At 38.3% G+C, this 23,553-nt stretch overlaps 1 protein-coding gene across 1 annotated transcript in view; it reads left to right on the top strand.

The window, feature by feature from the left end:
* The window catches only part of ACER3 (alkaline ceramidase 3), a 168,648-nt gene that overhangs the window by 120,823 nt on the left and 24,272 nt on the right, over nt 1–23,553 (top strand). The window contains exon 8 of the mRNA XM_070383662.1: nt 19,898–19,999. Within this exon, the coding sequence (XP_070239763.1) occupies nt 19,898–19,999 (102 nt within the window). The remainder of the gene's footprint in view (nt 1–19,897; nt 20,000–23,553) is intronic.

The raw sequence follows: 23,553 nt of genomic DNA, 5'->3' as shown, positions 1-23,553 counted from the left end.
AAGGAAAAAAAAATACAGAATTGGGCTTTGACCTACACCCTGGGAGGGAACTATGAAACAGGAAAGATTCCCTCATCCTGGGAATGCCCTTCCTCAGCTGGGAGATCAGTCAGGACAGAAAGGGAGCATCGGAGCTTCAAAGGAGTGTACAGCAATTGGCTTGTGGCAGGCAAAACAGAGAGAGACCAGTACAGAAGATCTGACCACCATGCTGCACCCCCTAGCCTGAGACATGCATCTGCTGTTACATGTAGGGGCTGAGTGCTGAAATTTGGGCTTCAGCAGACAAACCTGGGGAGAGGACTGGACTGGGGTTGGCTATATGGAGACAGCCTGAAGAAGCTGGAGTGTGGCCCAGGCCACAACTGGGGGTATGTACAAGATGGAGCCCATGTCCACCATAGAAGCCCCATTGTTAATGCACACACAAACAGAGGGGAAGGACCCTGCCGTAGAAAACTTTTTTTCCTCTTTGTTCACAGCAGGCACAGTTCCCCCTCTATGAGCTCTAGGAGCTTGCAAGCCCTGGCAGTTGGCCATGCACTGAGGCAGGGCTGAAATCTGGGCTTGCAGCTTTGTGACTGATGGATTTACAACACTGGTGCCTTTGTAAGTTCAGTGCCTGCTGGACATCTCAGTGGATTACTTGTGCTCCTGAGCCTGGAGTGGGTCCAGATTTAGTGGCTGTTGGCTTTGCAGGCATGTAAATGCACACATGGGCCAGGGTCTACACGGATTCCGTAGCTCCCATGGCAGTTCCAGGGGAGCATTATGGCAAGTCCCAGTGCCTGACTTTGGCAGATCTGGGCCAGTGGCTTTTGAGCACAGCAGCTGAGGGACATTCATACTGATTGGCTGCATTCCCATGACTGAAGCAGGGCCGAGGGTAGTGCCAACAATGAAGTACTTTGTGAGCCCACACAATGGTGGCAGATGACACCAGAGTCACATTCTGGTGGACAGCTCCTGTGGAGGAATACTCAGTGGTTCCTCTCCCAGCAGAAGCACGCCAGTTCCATGTACCCGACACTGAGTTTTGAATTGGATCTGGAGGTTTCTATTGGACTTCCCTGGTGGCTCAGATGGTAAAGCGTCTGTCCACAATGTCAGAGACCTGGGTTCGATCCCTGGGTTGGGAAGATTCCCTGGAGAAGGAAATGGCAACCCACTCCAGTACTTTTGCCTTGAAAATCCCATGGACAGAGGAGCTTGGTGCAGGCTATTATCCATGGGGTCGCAAAGAGTCGGGCATGACTGAGCGACTTCACTTTCACTTTGGGGGTTTCTACTCAACAACTGGGGAGCAGACCCTGCCCCTGACAGGGCTGTGACAGCCACAGAGTAAAGAGGAGGCCCTAGTCAACATACAGTGCAGGCTGTGGTCACCACAGCACCCACCCTTATGAAGGGAATAAGAGCCAGCACATACTGAGGAAAGACATGGCAGGCATCCATACTAAAAAACAAACTTTGCACCAAAAATATTAGTCTCATACAGGCTCCACGGGAATGTGAAAGTTGCTCAGTTGTGTCTGACTCTTTGCGACCCCATGGACTATACAGTCCATGGAATTCTCCAAGCCAGAATCCTGGAGTGGGTAGCGTTTCCCTTGTCCAGGGGATCTTCCCAACCCAGGATTTGAACCCAGGTCTCTCGCATTGCAGGTGGATTCTTTATCAGCTAAGCCACAAGGGAAGCCCAAGAATACTGGAGTGAGTAGCCTATCCCTTCTTCAGCGGATCTTCCCAACCCAGGAATCAAACCAGAGTCTCCTGCATTGAGGGTGGATTCTTTACCAACTGAGCTATTAGGGAAGCTCCTCCACAGGAATGTTCCTACATAAAAACAGCCCTTAAAGACCACAGTAGATAACTGCTCCTCCTAAATTCATAGAGAAATAGAGGTAAAAAGAAGCAGAGGAAACACTGCCAATTAAAAGAACGAGAGAAGTCCCCTGAAAGAACAATAAAACAGACCTCTCCTGTCTACTAGATCCCATGTTCAAAAAGGAGGTAGTAAAAATATTGAAGGAATTAAGAAAGGCTATCAACAGAAATGTACATCACTGTAACATGGAACTAGAAACTATTAAGGGGAATCAATTAAAACTAGAAAACTCATTTGCTGAAGATGGAAGCCAAGCTGAAGGCAGTGAATAGCAAACTAAATAATGCAGAAGATCAAACAAGTGATCTGGAAGATATAATAATGGAAATTACCCAATCAAAACAGCAGACAGAAAGACACACACACACACACAAAATCAATATATAAGACCTTTTGGATAATATAAAGTGAGCCAGTCTGTGGAATAGGGATCCTAGAAGAGAAAAAGGAAAGAGGGTTGAAATTATAGTTGAAGAAATTATGCCTGAAAACTTCCCAAACTTCAAGAAGGAAACAGATAGCCAGGCACAGGAAGCCCAGACAAGGAGAACCCAAACAAACCTACACCAAGACATGGTATAATTAAAATGGTGAAGATTAAAGATAATGAGGATTTTAAAGGCAGCTAGAGAAAAACAAAGAGTTAGTTATAAGGAAATCCCCATAAGGCTCTCAGCTCATTTCTCTACAGAAACATTCCAGTCAGAAGGGAGTGGCAATATATATTCAAAGTTCTGAAAATGAAAAGCCTGCAATCTGGAATACTCTACATAGCAAGATTATCATTCAGAATAGAAGGATAAAGAATTTCTCAGACAAACAAAACCTAAAGGAATATAGTAGTACTAAACCTAACCTAAAAGAAATATTGAAAGGTTGTCTGTAAATAGAAAAGAAATACGGAATTCCTAGCAGTCCAGCGGTTAGGACTCAACACTTTCAGGGCCGGTCCCAACATCAATTCCTGGTCGTGGAACTAAGATCCCGCAAGCCATGCAGCTTGGCATAATTAAATACATACATACATAGAAAAGAAGCAACAATCTATAGGAAAGAGAAAATCACGATTGGAAAATAAGGCAGAATTTAAAAAAACAAACAAAACAAAACTTTGTGAGAATAGTGATAACTGCAATGAACAGCAAAAGAATAAACATGAAGATGTTAGAGAAGACATCAAAATCATAAAATGTGGGAGAGGAGAGTAAGAAAACGTAGGATTTTTTTTTTTTAAGCCCATATGACTACCAGTCTCAGGCAAATAGATACATTAATGGATTAATATACTTGGAAAACAGAGTAACCACAAATAAAAAACATAATTGATACAGAAACAACAAAAAGAACTCAAGCATAATACAAAAGAAAGTCATCAAACTACAAAAGGAAAAGGGAAAAAAGGAATAAAGAAGAAATACAAAATCTACTGGGAAGCAAGGTTTTAAATGGCAATAAATACATATCAATAATTACCTTAAATGTCAATGGACTAAAGACTCCAATCAAATACGTAAAGTGGCAGATTGGATAAAAAACAAGAGCCTACAATATATATGTTGCCTACAAGAGACCCTTTTTAGAGTGAAGGACACACATAGATTGAAAAGTGAGGGAATGAAAAAAATATGCACTCGGAAATGACAAGAAAGTGGGAATTGCAATACTCAGTATCAGACAAAATAAACTTTAAAGGCTAGAAAGAAAGATAAGGAAGGCCACTAATGTTAAAAGGATCAACAAGGGAAGAGGATTTTATATTTTTATGCATCTACTGTAGAAGAACCCAAATACTAACAGACAAATAGGGAGAAATTGATGAGAATACAATAATAGTAGGGTTTAACATCCCACTGACATCAGTGGGCATATCTTTCAGACAGAAACTCAGTAAGGCAACAGAGATCCTAAATGGCACAATAGAGCAGTTAGACTTAATTGGTTTTTAAAATTTTGATACATCTTGATATGGTGACATGACATAAAACCCAGGATACACATTCTTTTCAAGTGCACATGGAACATGATCTAGGATAGACTAGAAATCAGCCATAGAAAGAGAAACAAGGGGGAAAAAAAGTTACTAAGTAACATGTTGCTAAAAAAACCAGTAGCTCAACTTGAAGAGGAAATTTAAAAATACCTTGAGATAATGTCAGTGAAAACACAACCATACAAAATTAAAAATGGGATGCAGCAAAAGCAGTCTTAAGAGGGAAGTTTATAGCAATATAGGCCTTCTTCAAAAAAAAAAAAAAGAAAAAGAAGAAAAATCTCAAACAACCTAACCTATCATTGAAAAAAATTCGATAAAGAAGAAACCTAAAGTTAGCGAAGGAGGGAAATAGTAAAGGTGAGAGAGGAAATAAAATAGAGATTAAAAAACAATAGAAAAAAATCAATAAAACCATGAGCTGTTTTTTTGAAAGGATAAACACAATTGACAAACCTCTACACAGTTCACTGAAAAGAAGAGATTCCCAAATAAACAAAATAAGAAATGAAAAAGGAGAAATTATATCTCATACTACCACAGAAATACAAAAAAAAATAATAATAATAAGAGAATGCTATGAATGTTATATGCCAGCAAATTGGACAACCTAGAAGAAATGGATAAATTCCTAGAATCATGCAACCCACTAAAACTGAATCAAGAAGGAATAGATAATTTGAACAGACTTACTACATGAAGTGAAATAGAATCTGTAAAACAAAAAATATATACCTCCCTGCAAACAAATTCAGGACTGGATGGCTTCACTAGAGAATTCTAGGACCAAGCATGCAAAGACAAACTTATACTAGTATGTCTCAAAGTCTTCCAAAAAAGCGAAGACGAAAGAAGACGCCTAAAGTCAGTCTTTGAAGCCACCACCACCCTGATACCAAAACCAGACAAGGACAGTACCAAAAAAGAAAATTATAGGCCAACATCACTGATAAACAGCAACACAGAAATCCTGAACAAAATATTAACAAACCGAATCTAACAGAACTGAAAAAAGATCAGATGCCATTATGAAACTGGATTCATCCCAGGTTACAAGGAGGTTCAATATAGGCAAATCAATCAATGTGATCAGATCAGGTCAGTCGCTCAGTCGTGTCCAACTCTTTGCGACCCCATGAATCGCAGCACGCCAGGCCTCCCTGTCCATCACCAACTCCCGGAGTTCACTGAGACTCACATCCATCGAGTCAGTGATGCCATCCAGCCATCTCATCCTCTGTCGTCCCCTTCTCTTGCCCCCAATCCCTCCCAGCATCAGAGTCTTTTCCAATGAGTCGACTCTTGACATGAGATGGCCAAAGTACTGGAGTTTCAGCTGTAGCATCATTCCTTCCAAAGAAATCCCAGGGCTGATCTTCAGAATGGACTGGTTGGATCTCCTTGCAGTCCAAGGGACTCTCAAGAGTCTTCTCCAACACCACAGTTCAAAAGCATCAATTCTTCGGAGCTCAGCCTTCTTCACAGTCCAACTCTCACATCCATACATGACCACAGGAAAAACCATAGCCTTAACTAGACGAACCTTTGTTGGCAAAGTAATGTCTCTGCCCTTGAATATCCTATCTAGGTTGGTCATAACTTTCCTTCCAAAGAGTAAGCGTCTTTTAATTTCATGGCTGCAGTCACCATCTGCAGTGATTTTGGAGCCCAGAAAAATAAAGTCTGACACTGTTTCCACTATTTTCCCATCTATTTCCCATGAAGTGATGGGACCAGATGCCATGATCTTCGTTTTCTGAATGTTGAGCGTTAAGTCAACTTTTTCACTCTCCACTTTCACTTTCATCAAGAGGCTTTTTAGTTCCTCTTCACTTTCTGCCATAAGGGTGGTGTCATCTGCATATCTGAGGTTATTGATATTTCTCCCGGCAATCTTGATGCCAGCTTGTGTTTCTTCCAGTCCAGTGTTTCTCATGATGTACTCTGCATATAAGTTAAATAAACAGGGTGACAATATACAGCCTTGATGTACTCCTTTTCCTATTTGGAACCAGTCTGTTGTTCCATGTCCAGTTCTAACTGTTGCTTCCTGACCTGCATACAAATTTCTCAAGAGGCAGGTCAGGTGGTCTGGTATTCCCATCTCTTTCAGAATTTTCCACAGTTTATTGTGATCCACACAGTCAAAGGCTTTGGCATACTCAATAAAGCAGAAATAGATGCTTTTCTGGAATTCTCTTGCTTTTTCGATGATCCAGCAGATGTTGGCAATTTGATCTCTGGTTCCTCTGCCTGTTCTAAAACCAGCTTGAACATCAAGAAGTTCATGGTTCACATATTGCTGAAGCCTGGCTTGGAGAATTTTGAGCATTACTTTACTAGCGTGTGAGATGAGTACAATTGTGTGGTAGTCTGAGCATTCTTTGGCATTGCCTTTCTTTGGGATTGGAATGAAAACTGACCTTTTCCAGTCCTGTGGCCACTGCTGAGTTTTCCAAATTTGCTGGCATATTGAGTGCAGCATTTTCACAGCATCATCTTTCAGGATTTGAAATAGCTCAACTGGAATTCGATCACCTCCACTAGCTTTGTTCGTAGTGATGCTTTCTAAGGCCCACTTGACTTCACATTCCAGGATGTCTGGCTCTGGGTCAGTGATCACACCATTGTGATTATCTGGGTCATGAAGATCTTTTTTGTACAGTTCTTCTGTGTATTCTTGCCATCTCTTCTTGATATCTTCTGCTTCTGTTAGGTCCATACCATTTCTGTCCTTTATCGAGCCCATCTTTGCATGAAATGTTCCTTTGGTATCTCTGATTTTCTTGAAGAGATCTCTAGTCTTTCCCATTCTGTTGTTTTCCTCTATTTCTTTGCATTGATCGCTGAAGAAGGCTTTCTTATCTCTTCTTGCTATTCTTTGGAACTCTGCATTCAGATATTTATATCTTTTCCTTTCTCCTTTGCTTTTCACTTCTCTTCTTTTCACAGCTATTTGTAAGGCCTCCCCAGACAGCCATTTTGCTTTTTTGCATTTCTTTTCCATGGGGATGGTCTTCATCCCTGTCTCCTGTACAATGTCACAAACCTCATTCCATAGTTCATCAGGCACTCTATCTATCAGATCTAGGCCCTTAAATCTATTTCTCACTTCCACTGTATAATCATAAGGGATTTGATTTAGGTCATACCTGAATGGTCTAGTGGTTTTCCATACTTTCTTCAATTTCAGTCTGAATTTGGCAATAAGGAGTTCATGGTCTGAGCCACAGTCAGCTCGCGGTCTTGTTTTTGCTGTCTGTATAGAGCTTCTCCATCTTTGGCTGCAAAGAATATAATCAATCTGATTTTGATGTTGACCATCTGGTGACGTCCATGTATAGAGTCTTCTCTTGTGTTGTTGGAAGAGGGTGTTTGTTATGACCAATGCATTTTCTTGGCAAAACTCTATTAGTCTTTGCCCTGCTTCATTCCGTATTCCAAGGCCAAATTTGCCTGTTACTCCAGGTGTTTCTTGACTTCCTACTTTTGCATTCCAGTCCCCTATAATGAAAAGGACATCTTTTTTGGGTGTTAGTTCTAAAAGGTCTTGTAGGTCTTCATAGAACCGTTCAGCTTGAGCTTCTTCAGCATTACTGGTTGGGGCATAGACTTGGATTACTGTGTTATTGAATGGTTTGCCTTGGAAATGAACAGAGATCATTCTGTCATTTTTGAGATTGCATCCAAGTACTGCATTCTGGACTCTTTTGTTGACCATGATGGCTACTCCATTTCTTCTGAGGGATTCCTGCCCACAGTAGTAGATCAATCAATGTGATAGATCAATCAGTGTGGTAGATCACTCAATGTGATACACCACATCAAAAGACAGAAATCATCTCAATAGATGCAGAAGAAGCATTTGATAAAATTCAACATCCATTCATGATAAAATTTCTCACTAAAGTGGGTATAGAGGAAACATACCTGAACAGAATAAAAGTTATTTATGACAGATGTACAGCCAATATAATACTCAGTGGTGAAAAGCTGAAAGCTTTCCTGTTAAAATCTGGAACAAGAGAAGGATGCCCGTTCGTACCACTTCTATTCAACATTATATTGGAAGTCCTCAACACGGCAATCAGATGGGAAAAAGGAAATAAAGGTATCCAAGTTGGAACAGAAGAGGTTAAACTGTTATTATATGCAGATGATTAATATTATGTATTGTTGTTCAGTTGCTCAGTCGTGTCTGACTCCTTGTAACCCCATGGACTGCATCTTGCCAGGCTTCCCTGTCCTTCACCATCTCCCGGAGCTTGCTCAAACTCATGTCCATTGAGTTGGTCATGCCAGTCAACCATCTCATCCTCTGTCATCCCCTTTTGCCTTCTGTCTTTTCCGATGAGTTGGCTCTTTGCATCAGGTGGCCAAAGTATTAGAGCTTCAGCTTCAGCATCAGTCTTTCCAATGAAGATTCAGCATTGATATTATAAATAGAAAAGCTAAAGACTTCACACAAAATCTACTCAAACTGATAAGCAAATTAAGCAAGATATAGTAGCAGACTATAAGACTAACATACATAAATCTGTTGCATTTCCTTACATTAACAATGAATTATTAGAAAGGGAAAGTAAAATAGCAGTCTCTTTTAAAAGCACGTTGAAAAATCAAAATGCTTAGGAATAAACCTGATGAAGAGGGTCAGAGACTTTATATGCTGAGAACTATAAAATGTAGTTAAAGGGAACTAAAGATGATTCAAAGAAAGGGAATTACATCTCATTATCTCAGTTTGGAAGAATTAATATTGTTAAAATGACCCTATTACCCAAAGCAATCTACAAATTTAATGTGATTCCTATCAAACTACCCATGATAATTTCCACAGAACTAGAACAAATAATCCTGAAATTTATGTGGAAAGATAAAAGACCCAGAATTGCTAGAGCAGTTCTGAGGAAACAGAGCTGGAGGCATAGCCCTTTTAGACTTTAGACAATGCCTCAAAGGTACAGTAATCACAGCAGCATGATGTTGGCTCAGAACAGACCTATGGATCAGTAGAACAGAAGAGAGAGCTGAGAAATAAGCCCATACACCTATGATCAATTAATGTTTGAGAAATGAGGCAAGAATACACAATGGAGAAAAGATAGTCCCTTTGGCAAGTGATGCTAGGAAAGCTAGACACCCACATATATATCAGTGAAGTTAGAATACTCCTCACCCCGTACCCCAAAATAAACTCAAATGGATTATAGACATGACTTTATAAGACATGACACCATGAAACACCTAGAAAACAAGATAGGGAAAACATTCTCTGACATAAATCATGCCAGTATTTTCTTAGGTCAGTCTTTCAGGTCAGTACAAATAAAGATAAATAAATGGGACTTAATCAAACTTATAAGCTTTTGAACAGCAAAGGAAACCATAAACAAAGTGAAAATACAACCTGTGGACTAGGAGAAAATATTTGCAAACAATGCAACCAACAGCCTTAATTTCAAAAATCTACAAGCAGCTTATACATCTAAATAACAAAAAACAACCCATTCAGAACATGAGCAGAGGACCTAAATAGGTATTTCTCTAAAGAAGACATCCACATGGCCAGTAAAATATGAAAAGATGGTAAATATTGCTAATTGTTAGAGAAGCACAGATTAAAACTACAATGAGGTATATCACCTCACATCTGACAGAATGGCCATCATTAGAAAGTCTAGAAGGAATAAATTCTAGAGAAGATTTGGAGAAAAGAGAACCCTAAAAAAAGAACCCTCTCACACTGTTGGTAGGAATGTAAATTGGTACAGCCACTATGGAAAACAGTATGGAGGTTCCTTAAAAAACCAAAAATTGAGTTACCATAGGATCCAGCAAGCCCATGTCTGGGCATATATCTAGAGAAGACTCTTAATTCCAAAAGCTACATGCCCCTTGATTTTCATGGCAACACTATTTACAATAGCCAAGGCATGAAAGCTACCTGAATGTCCATCAACAAATGAATGGATAAAGGTGTGAGATATATATATACACACAGATATATAATATTCCACTGTATATATATATATGTATATACAAAGAGAGAGGAATATTAAACAAGTATATAAGAAATGAAATAATGTCACTTGCCATAACATGTGTAGACTTAGAGATTATCACACAGAGTGAAGTAAGTCAGGAAGAGAAAGACAAATATATGGTATTACTTATATATGGAGTCTAAAATAGGACATAAATAAAAAAGGACTTATTTACAAAACAGAAACAGACTCACTAACATAAAAAGCAAATTTATGGTTGCCAAACAAGGCGGGCAGAGGGATAAATTAGAAGTTTGGGATTAGCAGATATAAACTACTATATATAAAATAGATATATAGCAAGGTCCTACTTTATAGCACAGGAAACTATATTCAGTATCTTACAGTAAACTATAATTGCCTCATATATCACTTGGAGAGTGTCTCTTCTTTTTCTATTCACTGTGAGAATCTGTAAGACTGCAATTATTTATCTTAATGTGTGGTAAACATTCTAGCAGTGTCACATTTGCATACAAATTTCTGACTACTGACGTGATTTAATTGTTGTTTTTAAGCCACTAAGTCATGTCCAACTCTTTGCAACCCCATGGACTGCAGCACACCAGGCTTCCCTGTCCTTCATTATCTCACCAAGTTTGCTCAAACTCATGTCCATTGATTCATGATTCCATCCATACCATCTCATTCTCTGTTGCCCTCTTCTCCTCCTGCCCTCAGTCTTTCCTAGCATAAGGATCTTTTCCAATAAGTCAGCTCTTTGCATCAGGTGGCCAAAGTATTTTAGCTTCAGCATCAGTCTTTCCAGTGAATGTTTATTTCCTTTAGGATTGACTGGTTTGATCTCCTTGCTGTCCAAGGGACTCTCAAGAGTCTTCTCCAACACACTGTTCAAAAGCATCAATTCTTGGGTGCTCAGCTTTCTCTATGGTCCAGTTCTCACATTCATACATGACTACTGGAAAAACAGTAGCTTTGACTAGACAGACCTTTGTCAGCAAAGTGATTTCTCTGCTTTTTAATATGCTGTCTAGGTTGGTCATAGCTTTTCTTCCAAAGAGCTAGCGTCTTTTCATTTCATGTCTGCATTCACCATCCACAGTGACTTTTGAGCCCAAGAAAATAAAATCTGCCACAGTTTCCATTTTTTCCCCATCTGTTTACCATGAAGTGATGGGACCAGATGTCATGTTCTTAGTCTTTTGAATGTTGAGTTTTAAGCCAGCTCTTTCATACTCCTCTTTTACCTTCATCAAGAGGCTCTTAAGTTGCTCTTCGCTTTCTGCGGTAAGGGTGGTATCATTTGCATATCTGAGGTTGTTGATACGACCTTGTTACCTCTGGCCATTGGCAGAAATTCTGACACCCCAGTAGATCTACTCTGATATCACCACAATGAGGAGAGAAAGCACCTGATTATTACCACATGACGATGGAAGTCCAGGCTCCCCACATGGTCTCCACTGACACTGCAGGAAATGGAGAGCTTGTTACTTCTGAGTGGGGAAAGTTCCAGCCCCTCACTGCTTGATATTAGTATAGCAGGAGATTGGGGTATTAGTATAGCAGGAGATTGGGGTCAGAGAAGGCAATGGCACCCCACTCCAGCACTCCTGCCTGGAAAATCCCATGGATGGAGGAGCCTGGAAGGCTGCAGTCCATGGGGTCGCTAAGAGTCGGACACGACTGAGCAACTTCATTTTCACTTTTCACTTTCATGCCTTGGAGAAGGCAGTGGCAAGCCACTCCAGTGTTCTTGCCTGGAGAATCCCAGGGACGGGGGAGCCTGGTGGGCTGCCATCTATGGGGTTGCACAGAGTCGGACATGACTGAAGTGACTTAGCAGCAGATTGGGGTACCTTCTTTGGGCCTGATTAGGAATGAAGTCTAGGCTTCCCATTCAGGCTTTGAGGATGAATGGAGGGTGAGGCTATTGTTTTTTCTGTGGTGTTTTGCTATAGAATAGTGATTATTGTAAGCTTTCTATCTTGCTAGATTGCCTTTTTCTTGTTTCTTTGGAGAGACAGCAGTCTGTTTTTTTATTGTGCCTAGTGGTATTTCTGGCTTGGTAGCTTCTTCAGTTCAACTCTTAAGTGTCTGAGGCAGAAAGAAAACACATGTAACTTACCACAGCAGCATTTAAATGGTATACATGATCTTATTGCAAAACAGAAAGAGTCACAGACCTAGAGAGCAAACATATAGACACAAAGAGGGGAAGGATGGGGTGGGATGAATTGGAAGATAAAGATTGACCATATATATACTATTGACATATATACACTATTGTATAAAATAGACAACTAATGAGAACCTACTGTATGGCTCAGGAAACTACTCAGTGCTCTGAGGTGACGTAAATGGGAGAGAAATCCGAAAAAGAGGGGACATATGTATGTATATAGCTGATTCACTTTGTGGTACAGTAGAAACTTAACACAATATTGTATAGCAAATATACTTCAATAAAAATTAATTTCAAAAAACCCAAAAAATTATTGAAATAAACTCAATGGATAAGTTAAAAATAGACATTTGAAGAGAGAACTAATTAAGTGGAAAGACATATCTAAAGAAATAAGCCAGAAAGCATCACAGAGAAATAACATGTCTAACTGCAGTTCCAAAGGGAGAGAATAGAAAAAATGGAGAAGGAAGAGATATTCAAAGAGATAATAGGTGAGCATTTTCTAGTATCCTTAAAAGATAACTCCTCAGCTTCAAAAACAATAATTCCCAAGCAAGATAAATGAAAGAAAGTCTTTATCAGGTAAAGCAGGTATAATAGATTAGTTAGTTCAATATTGTTTCAGCCTCCATCAAGTGAGCTTTCCTGTAATGTAGATGCTAAAAAGCTAAAATGTATATTTTTCATATTTCCTTTGTAGGTAAGTTTTCAAGTACATTTAGATTTTGCCAATCACATGTATTCACATGAGACTTGAATTCAGAACCAAGTTAAACGGGGAGGAGACATGGTAGTATGTAAGGAATCCATTTACTTATATGAATCTAGGGTGTGCATTGTAGCTCTGGAGCAAATGTGTGATAGCAACTTCCTGAGCTGTGATTTATAGCTAAGATGGTGTGATGCTGGATGAAACAGTTGGTTGGTCCAGAGGCTTTCCAATTCTCCAGGTTTGTAAATATGAAAAAGAAAAAAAAAATTCCTTTGGCAAAATAATCCTGTAGTAGTGTTCAAAAGTCATTTCTGAAGTGTCTAAATCTATTCAGTATTTCTTTTGGAATTGAAACAATTTATTTTCTGCTTTAGATAGAGGTATTATCTGAAGTTGAACCCTGATTGATACCTGTTTTTAAAAAGCATAGTAAAAATACTGAAATGCAATGACAAAGATCCTAAAAAAATCCAGACATAGAAAACATTACCAGTAAAGGAATAACATATAGTCTACAGTAGACTTATGAACAGCAATACACATGGTAGACTTATTATCTTCAAAGAGTTGAGAGAAATTAACCATCAAGTTAGAATTGTATATCCAGATATCTTTCAAGAACCAAGGTAATATAAAAACATTTTGAGATAGATAGAAAAGAAGAAATTTTACTAGTATCCTTCTTAAAGATGTTTTTTAGAAGGAAGAGCTGAGATACAAGAAAGAACAGTAAAGAAGAAAAAGTGAAAAATTTATGGGACTATCTAAACAAAATATTGTGACTTTTAGTGATACCTAGTTTGAGAGATTTTTTTAAAAGGAATTAAAATGATGATAGAATAACATGGGAGATACAGGAGAATACTCTTAGTTACATAGTTCCCAAGGTCTTTATTTGAGGATACGATACAGCCAGTGATTAATTTTGGATTTTACATGTCCTTTTTTGGTAACTACTAAAAACAGTAATTGATTTCATAATTTCAGTTACAAAAAGATGAAGGAGTAAGTGGGATTATAAAAACTGAATCCAAAGAAAATGAGAAGGGGGAAAAGGGAAGCAGAGAAAAGTGAGGAAAAATACAAAGCAGAAAATTAAGGGGTAGAAATAATTTAAAATATATCAGTAATCCCAGTAAATATAAATGGACAGAGCTAAACAATTAAAAGACCAAGACTCCAAAACAGGGAAAAATCCAGATATCTGCTATTCATAAGAAATGTGGTTAAAACATCAATACATAGTACTTTTGAAAGAAAAGGATATAAAAAATACATACCATACCAATATTGACTAAAAGAAGCCTGGACTAGTTGTTTGAACAACAAAGAAGTTCAAGGCATTATTCACAACAGGTGTGTTCATTACATTGTTATTAAAAGGTTCTATTTACCGCATTCTAAAAAGTGGCAACTCTAAACTTGTGTGGAAATTTTTAAACAAAAATTGGCAGGATTACAAAGGAGAAATAGGTAACCATTCTACCATGATGAGATATTTTAGCCCAGTACTTAAACCAAAAAATATGAATAGGCAAAATTTGAGTAACATTACAAAATGATTTTATATACTCAACAAGTAAAGAATGCATGATCTTTTCCTTCATGGAGTAATTATTAAATCTACCAATACTAGCATTAAAGCAAAGTTCAACAGATTATAAAGAATTGGTGTCATGCATAACACGTTCTCTGACAATTAGTTAAAATAAAACAGAATTAGTCAAAATAGCACATATATTTGGAAACTTATAAGTACACTTGTAAATATGAGTAAAAAAAATCATAATAAAAATATTGAAATACTTAGGATGTAAGCAAAATGAAAATACTATAAACCAAAATAGGATGTAGCTAAAGTGGTTCTTAGAGGGACATGTTTACATTAAATATTTACATTAGAAACAGAGAGTCTGAAGAATAATGAGCTAAGTATTTGAGTAATTAGAAAATATATTTATAGAATAAACCCAAAGAGAAATGAAGAATGATACTGATAAAAGAAATTAATGGGAAAAAAAAGCACTACTGTATTGAAGATCACTAGATATCTAATTTTGTTCCTTTCTGAGACACTACTAAAACTATAACAAAAGAATTTATAAAGTATAAACCCACAAGTTGAAGACTCAATAAAATTTTAGAAGCTAGAAAGTAAATGGATTACTGCTAATTGCCATAACTAACCCAAGAGCCAAATTCTAAGCCAGGAACCACCAGTTTACATCAGAGAATTTTCTTAAGTATCAAGCCTTAGCAACAGACAGTTTGGTGAAGGAGATGGAGGAGGAGTCTAAAACAAAGGGCATTGATTAAAAGCTTTAAGAAATGGTTATATGCTTAGGTTCCCTCACCCAACTTCATGCCATGAAGCAACTGCAGAAATCTACAGATTTAATCTCTGGAAAAGGGTAAACAGTGTGTCTACATTGGGTTTTGCCAGGCACAGTTGAGCATACAAATACCATATTGAAATCAGGTAAGTTAGGTGACCTTGTGCTTTATGAATGCTGAATGCAAAAACGTCTAGACAGAATACTGAAAGAATCTTCTTATTGAATATATGAGTAGCCTAAAAGGCCTTATTGGTATTGGTGTTGAGGGTTCCCTAACAATTGACCCAGGAAAATAGCCCTACAGCAAAGGTTACTAACTAGGGAAAATAGCCCTACAGTAAAGGTTAGCAACTGAATACTTGCTTGGGACCACCTTTTTAGTTTCTTACTCTTAAGAATGAGGAGACAGTGCCAGATGTATGATGAATACATTCAATATGAAAGAGGCCATAACAAATAAGGGAGAAAAAAATCAGCTTTAAAGAAACTGAAGAAACTTTAAAAACAACAAAATGACAACAAATATTATAATTCATTAATATTCTTAGGAATATAGTATATCTATGAATCAAGAGTACAATGCTATAAAAAAGAACATTCAGAGAATCCCCCAAAAATGGACATTAAAAATATAGTAAAAAGCTGAAATGAATATTTTGAAAGATACAGTTAATGAAGACATTGGAATTCTTTCTCCAGAACACACATTGTGATTGTTTTATGGTCCAGGAGCCCCTATACCCATTCACCAGCAAGCATCCACCACAGGAGAGGCACTGAGCTCATGTTATGGTCCAGAGTGAACAGGACAGCATGGGGCCTCTTGGCCTCAGGACCCTTGGACCCACTCACCACCACTGCTGTGGACAAATAGCAAGTGTTTCCTCAAGTCCATGGTCCCTGGGTTCCATCAGAATGGTGGGAAGGAAATGGAGAATAGAAGGAACTCAGTAGGGGTTCTGATTTCAGGACCAGCATATAAAAATGCATATTTCCTCTACCAGTACTGTGTAGAGGAAAGGGAAGGGAGGAAACTATTACCAAAACAATTTAAGAAAATATCCTGTAATTGAAAAATAAGAGTTAATAGATTAAAAGAACCTACTGCGTACTTAGCACAGTGGGTAGAAATAGACCCATGCAAGTTTCAAAATTCTAGACAAGGACAGTTCTACAAGCTTAGAGTCAGAAGGTAGATACACTACATACAAAGGATCAGGGATCAGAATGGTTTTGGACTTGGCAAAGGAAAACTGGAAGCCAGTTACAGGATAATACCTAGCCGAACTATTGATAAAATATGGTGACAGAATACATTTTCATACCTTTAAGTTCTCAAAAAAAAGAAAAATACTTATATACCATAAACTAGTGCTCAGAAACCTGTGGAAGGTTGTGTTTGACCAAAATGAGAAAACCAAAAAGGAGGAAGATATAGGAAACGAGACATAGAAAATCCAACACAAAGAGGTGAAGGCAATTTCCAAAGTGAAGGCAAAGGGAAGGGATTTTTCAGAGAATGGCTGTCCACTGGACAGGCAACCAGTCTAGATTGAAGCAGTGTGACTCCTGATACAGATATGTTGAGGGTCTTCTGTGTTACACACTCTTGACCTGATAATATACAAGTAGTCTGTCCCCAGAATCTTACCTGTACTTAGCTTGCCTGGACCATGTGCTGATGAAGTTCTTGCTCTCTCTTACGTGCCCTGCTACCTGGATAACCAGAGACATTCATTTCACCCCACAGAAGAATTTTGCTTTGAATTACTTCTGAGAGCTGAAGATTGGCCCTGGTAAGTAAGCTTAGAAGCAGAAAATAGAGAGTATCTCACCCCTAGTGATCACTTCCTTGTCATATCTCAGCACCTGGCCCATCCTGCAGTTCTGCCAAATGCCTTTACTTTGTGCTTTCTGGGACTCATTCTTGCCTCCCTCAAATGGGAAAGTGATAAACTCTGAAAAGCTGAAGGCATACTATGACTCTTTTAAACTCATCTTTTCCAAGAATCTTCATCAAACTATGGCAATAATGTCCCTTCCATGCACAAGCAGATTTGTGTTTTTCTGATGATTTTTTTTTTTTTGGCCGCGCTGGGTCTTTGTTGCTGTACGCAGACTTTCTCTAGTTGCAGTGTGTGGGCTTAGTTGCTCCACAGCATGTGGAATCCTCCTGGACCAGGAATGACATCCGTGTCTCCTGCATGGCAGGCAGATTCTTAACCACTGGACCACCAGGGAAGTCCCTGATGAGTTTTAAGTTAATAACACAATTCATTTGTTTATATGCAAACCCTGGAGGAGGGCATGGCAATCCATTCCAGTATTCTTGCCTGGAGAATCACATGGTCAGAAGCGATCCCAGTCCATGGGCTCACAAAGATTGGGACACGACTGAGCAACTAAGCACAAATAGTTAACAAAATATTTCAGAAAATCTATTCTCATCATTTACCATATTAAAAAATAAAGGAGAAAAACTACATGATGATAGCAGTACATTCAGATAAAGCATTCCATAAAATTCAGCTATTTATGACCCAAAACAAACAAAACAAAACCCTTTACAAACTCAATCGAAGGGAAGTTTCTTAACCTTTAAACTACAGCATCTACCACATTTCCATAAAATGTTTTTTAAAGTTACCTTTAAAATCAAGACTAAAACAAGGATATACATCGTCACCACTTCTATTCAACACTGTATTGGTGGAAATCCTATCCAATGTAGTGTTTACAGATGACACGATCACATACAGAAAATACCACAAGATGTGTACCACAAAATCACTAGAAGCAATAAGTGGAATTCAGCAAGATCATGAGGTTCAAGTCCGTATTCAAAAATCATATTTCTGTGTGCTAGCACCAAACAAGTGCATAGTAAGTGAAATTGTTAAGTGAAATTTTTGAAAGTATAATTTACAGTAGCATCAAAAAACATCAAATATTTAAGGATTAAATTTAGCAAATATATGCAAGCTGTATATATTGGAAACTGTGGCGAATAAGTTTTTGCTAAGCCAAATTAAAGAAGACCTAAGTAAATAGATGTTTCATTTTCATAGATTAGAAAACTTCAATGTTATTAAGATGTCAGTTCTCTCCAAATTGATCAGGTTCAAGGCAGTCACAACAAAATCTCTGCAGGCTTTTTGGTAAAAATTGGGAAACAGTTTCTGAAATTTACATGGGACTGCAAAGGATCTAAAAGGGCCAAAACAGTTTTTAAAAAGAACAGCAGAGAGGCTTATCTTCAGAACAGAAACAGACTCACAGATGGAGAGAACAGACTTGTGGTTGCCAAAGGCAAGATTAGGGTGGGGAATGGATTGAGAGTTTGGGGTTAGCAAATGCAAGCCATTATATACAGAATGAATTACAAGTCCTACTGTATAGCACAGGGAACTATATTCAATATCCTGTAATAAACTGTAATTGAAAAGAATATATGTATGTAACTGAATCACTTTGTCATACACCAGAAACTAACAGAACATTGTACATCAGCTGTATTTCAATTAAAAAAAAAAAGGACGTGAAAGGCAACTCACAAACTTGGAGAAAATGTTTGCAAAATATATATCCAACAAAGGACTTATATTTAGATAAGTATAAAGAACTCTTGAAACTTAATAATAAGTAACAATTTTTTTTAATGGGCAAAGATTCAAAACAAACTATCAAAGAAGATATAGGAATGGCAAATAAGTACAAGAAATGATGCTCAATAACATTTATCATTGAGAAATAAAAATTAAAGCCACAGTGAGATACCTCTATGTACCTATAGGGCAACTAAAATGAAAAAGACTTATATCATAGCAAGTGTTGGTGAGATTGTAGAACAAAAAACTCTTCTACCCTGCTGATGGGAATGTAAAATGATACAACCCCTTAGTGCTGATTAAACAGTTTAACTGTCTTAAAAAGTAACATTTACCTGCCAGACAATTTAACTATTCTCCTATCTTTTTACCCAAGGGAAATGAAAGCATATATCCATACAAAGACTTATTTATGAATGTTCATAGCTTCTTTTATTTGTTAGAGCAAAAAAACCTGGAATACAACAGAAGTATCCAACAACATTTGAACAGATTAAACCATGGTGTATCCATATAGTGGAGTACTACTCAACAGTAAGAGGAAATGAGTATTGATATACAACAGCATAGATGAATTTCAAAATAATTATGCCAACTGAAAGAAGCCATATAACAAAGAAAATATACTGTATTATTCCATTTATATAGCATTCTAAAAAATATATAAGTTTTTGGAGGTAAAGGGTAAAGCTATAAAAAAAACTACATTAGCTATACCTGTTGTTTTGGGTAACTCACCAAACTTCAGTTTCCTCATCAGCAAAGTTAAAGAAGTGTTTATTGGAAGATTGTATTCATATGTGTGTGTTTATTTGAAAATTATATTCATATATGTGTGTTTATTTATATATATCGTGTGTACCTAATATGCTGTAGTGCCTGACACACAACTGGTGACTCCATTAGTGTTTTCTCTATCCCACCAGCCTTCTACCTCTTCCAAAGAACTAATAAAGTTATTGAGTGCTTTCAGATTACCTTCTTGATACATTTAGCAAACTCTTAGTGGCACTTTTCTTCCTCAGTAACTTTTAATGGCTAAATGTAATGGGCAGATGTATTAGAGAATTTAATAGTTAGGTTTGCTTTTAATACTTATGAAAACATTTCCCTCTCATGACATGACTTGACAAAATTTCATTTTGCTCTTTTTTTTCCTCCACACAGGGTTTATCCATGGCTTAGAGGGCTGGGTTACACATCCTTGGGTGTATTTTTATTAGGATTTTTATTCTGGAACATAGATAACATCTTTTGTGATTCACTGAGGTAAGATATATTTTCAATCTTTGAAAAATATTTTTGGAATTTGTTAAGCAGAGCATTTCATAGACATATAGAATTATTAGTGCACTGAAGTGAATTTTTCCCATCACTGAAATTAAAAAGATATGTATAGCAGAATGAAGCAGGGCAAAGGCTAATAGAGTTTTGCCAAGAGAACACACTGGTCATAGCAAACACCCTCTTCTAACAACACAAGAGAAGACTCTACACATGGACATCACCAGATGGTCAACACTGAAATCAGACCAATTATATTCTTTGCAGCCGAAGATGGAGAAGCTCTATACAGTCAACAAGAACAAGACCGGGAGCTGACTGTGGCTCAGATCATGAACTCCTTATTGCCAAATTCAGACGTAAACTGAAGAAAGTAGGGAAAAAGCACTAGACCATGCAGGTATGACCTAAATCAAATCCTTACCATTATACAGTGTAAGTGAGAAATAGATTTAAGACACTAGCTCTGATAGAGACAGAGTACCTGATGAACTATGGACGGAGGTCTGTGACATTGTACAGGAGACAGGGATCAACACCATCCCTAAGAAAAAGAAATGCAAAAAAGCAAAATGGCTGTCTGAGAAGGCCTTACAAATAGCTGTGAAAAGAAGAGAAACAAAAATCAAAGGAGAAAAGGAAAGATACACCCATTTGAATTCAGAGTTCCAAAGAATAGCAAGGAGAGACAAGAAAGCCTTCCTCAGTGATCAGTGCAAAGAAATAGAGGAAAATAATAGAATGGGAAAGACTAGAGGTCTCTTCAAGAAAATTAGAGATACCAAGGGAACATTTCATGCAAAGATGGGCACAATAAAGGACAGAAATGGTAGGGACCTAACAGAAGCAGAAGATATTAAGAAGAGGTGGCAAGAATACAGAGAAGAGCTATAGAAAAAAGATCTTCACGACCCAGATAATCACAATGATGTGATCACTCACCTAGAGCCAGACATCCTGGAATGTGAAATCAAGTGGGCCTTAGAAAGCATCACTACGAACAAAGCTAGTGGAGGTGATGGGATTCCAGTTGAGCTATTTCAAATCCTGAAAAATGATGCTGTGAAAGTGCTGCAGTCAGTATGCCAGCAAATTTGGAAAACTCAACAGTGGCCACCGGACTAGAAAAGGTCAGTTTTCATTCCAATCCCAAAAGAAGGCAGTGCCAAAGAATGCTTAGACTACCACACAATTGCACTCATCTCACACACTAGCAAAGCAATGCTCAAAATTCTCCAAGCCAGGCTTCCACAGTATATGAACCATGAACTTCCAGTTGTTCAAGCTGGACTTAGAAAAGGCAGAGGAACCAGAGATCAAATTGCCAACATCCGCTGGATCATCGAAAAAGCAAGAGAATTCCAGAAAAACATCTATTTCTGCTTTATTGATTACGTCAAAGCCTTTCTCTGTGTGGATCACAATAAACTGTGGAAAATTCTGAAAGAGATGGGAATACCAGACCACCTGATCTGCCTCTTGAGAAATCTGTATGCAGGTCAAGAAGCAACAGTTAGAACTGGACATGGAACAACAGACTGGTTCCAAATAGGAAAAGGAGTATGTTAAGGCTGTATATTGTCATCCTGCTTATTTAACTTATATGCAGTGTACATCATGAGAAACGCTGGGCTGGAAGAAGCACAAGCTGGAATCAAGATTGCTGAGAGAAATATCAATAATCTCAGGTATGCAGATGATACCACCCTTATGGCAGAAAGTGAAGAACTAAAGAGCCTCTTGATGAAAGTGAAAGAGGAGACTGAAAAAGTTGGCTTAATGCTCAACATTCAGAAAACGAAGATCATGGCATCCGGTCCCATCACTTCGTGGCAAATAGATGGGGAAACAGTGGAAATAGTGGCTGACTTTATTTTCTTGGGCTCCAAAATCACTGCAGATGGTGACTGCAGCCTGAAATTAAAAGACATTTGCTCCTTGGAAGAAAAGCTATGACCAACCTAGACAGCATATTAAAAAGTAGAGACGTTACTTTGCCAACAAAGGTCCGTCTAGTCAAGGCTATTGTTTTTCCAGTAGTCATGTATGGATGTGAGAGTTGGACTATAAAAAAAGCTAAGCGCCGAAGAATTGATGCTTTTGAACTGTGGTGTTGGAGAAGACTCTTGAGCATCCCTTGGACAGCAAGGAGATCAAACCAGTCCATCCTAAAGGAGATCAGTCATGAGTGTTCATTGAAAGGACTGATGTTGAAGGTGAAACTCCAGTACTTTGGCCACCTGATGCGAAGAGCTGACTCGTTGAAAAGGACGCTGATACTGGGAAAGATTGAAGGCAGGAGGAGAAGGTGTCGACAGAGGATGAGATGGTTGGATGGCATCACCAACTTGATGGAGATGAATTTGGGTAGACTCCTGGAGTTGGTGATGGACAGGGAGGCCTGGAGATGAATTTGGGTAGACTCCTGGAGTTGGTGATGGACAGGGAGGCCTGGCGTGCTGCATCCATGGGGTCGTAGAGTCGGACATGACTGAGCAACTGAACTAAATTCAACTAATAGCACAATAAAGTTAAATTATGGGGACACTTGTTTAAATTACCTAAAAATTTGAACTTAAAAATATTTCATAACATCTATAGGGATTTTTGTGCATACATCACAGTAGTGTACAGTTAATCAAATATTAATAATATTGACTGTGCTCATTTGCTTTAGTCATATCTGACCTTTGCAACCCCATGGACTGTAGCCTGCCAGGCTTCTCTGTCTAGGTCTTTGAAATCTGTCTAATCTGCTTTATTGAAGAAATATTTACTGGAATTTGAATCATGGGTCTTGGACTCTAGTTGTCACCTTAGACACCTTCTGTCTGGGCCCCAATTTTCATAAAATGAACATGTTAAGTAGGTTAAACTAGTTTCCTTCCAACTCAAAATTAGCTGATTTAATGGTATTGTGTAATATTGAATAACACCACAGAGAGGCAATCAGCAAAATTCAAACTGGGAAATCTATAGAATGAATAACCTAGCCTCTTAAGTAAATAAATTGCAGGAAGGCGGAGGGGGGAAATGGAGGAGAAATGTATAGATTAAAAGAGACTTGGAGACTTCCCTGGTGGTCCAGTGGTTAAGAATCCACCTGCCAATGTAGGAAACATAAGATCCCGTGTGCCATGGGTTTAGTAAGTCCATGCGCCACAACTACTGAGCCAGCACTCGCCTGCGCACCCTGGAGCCTGTGCTCTGCAAGAAGAGAAGCCACGGCAATGAGAAGCCTGTGCACCATCACTAGAGAGTAGCCCCTGCTTGCTGCAGCTAGAAAAACCCCAAGCACAGCAACAAAGACCCAGTGCAGCCATAAATAAATAACTTTTTTTAAAAAGAGAGAGAGACTTGCGGCTTCCCTGGTGGTCCAGTGTTAAGACTCTCTGTTTTCAATGTAGGTGCACAGGCTTCTATCCCTGGTTTGGGAAGTAAGATTCCACATGCCACCTGATGCAGCCACGAAATGAAAAAATAAAATAAAAGAGACGTAAGAGCTATATCAACCAAACTCCAAAGTAATGTAATTACTT

The sequence above is a fragment of the Bos mutus genome, chromosome 15 (assembly GCF_027580195.1).
Source record: "Bos mutus isolate GX-2022 chromosome 15, NWIPB_WYAK_1.1, whole genome shotgun sequence".
NCBI classification, from domain to species: Eukaryota; Metazoa; Chordata; class Mammalia; order Artiodactyla; family Bovidae; genus Bos; species Bos mutus.
This window is presented reverse-complemented; position numbering and strand designations above follow the sequence as displayed.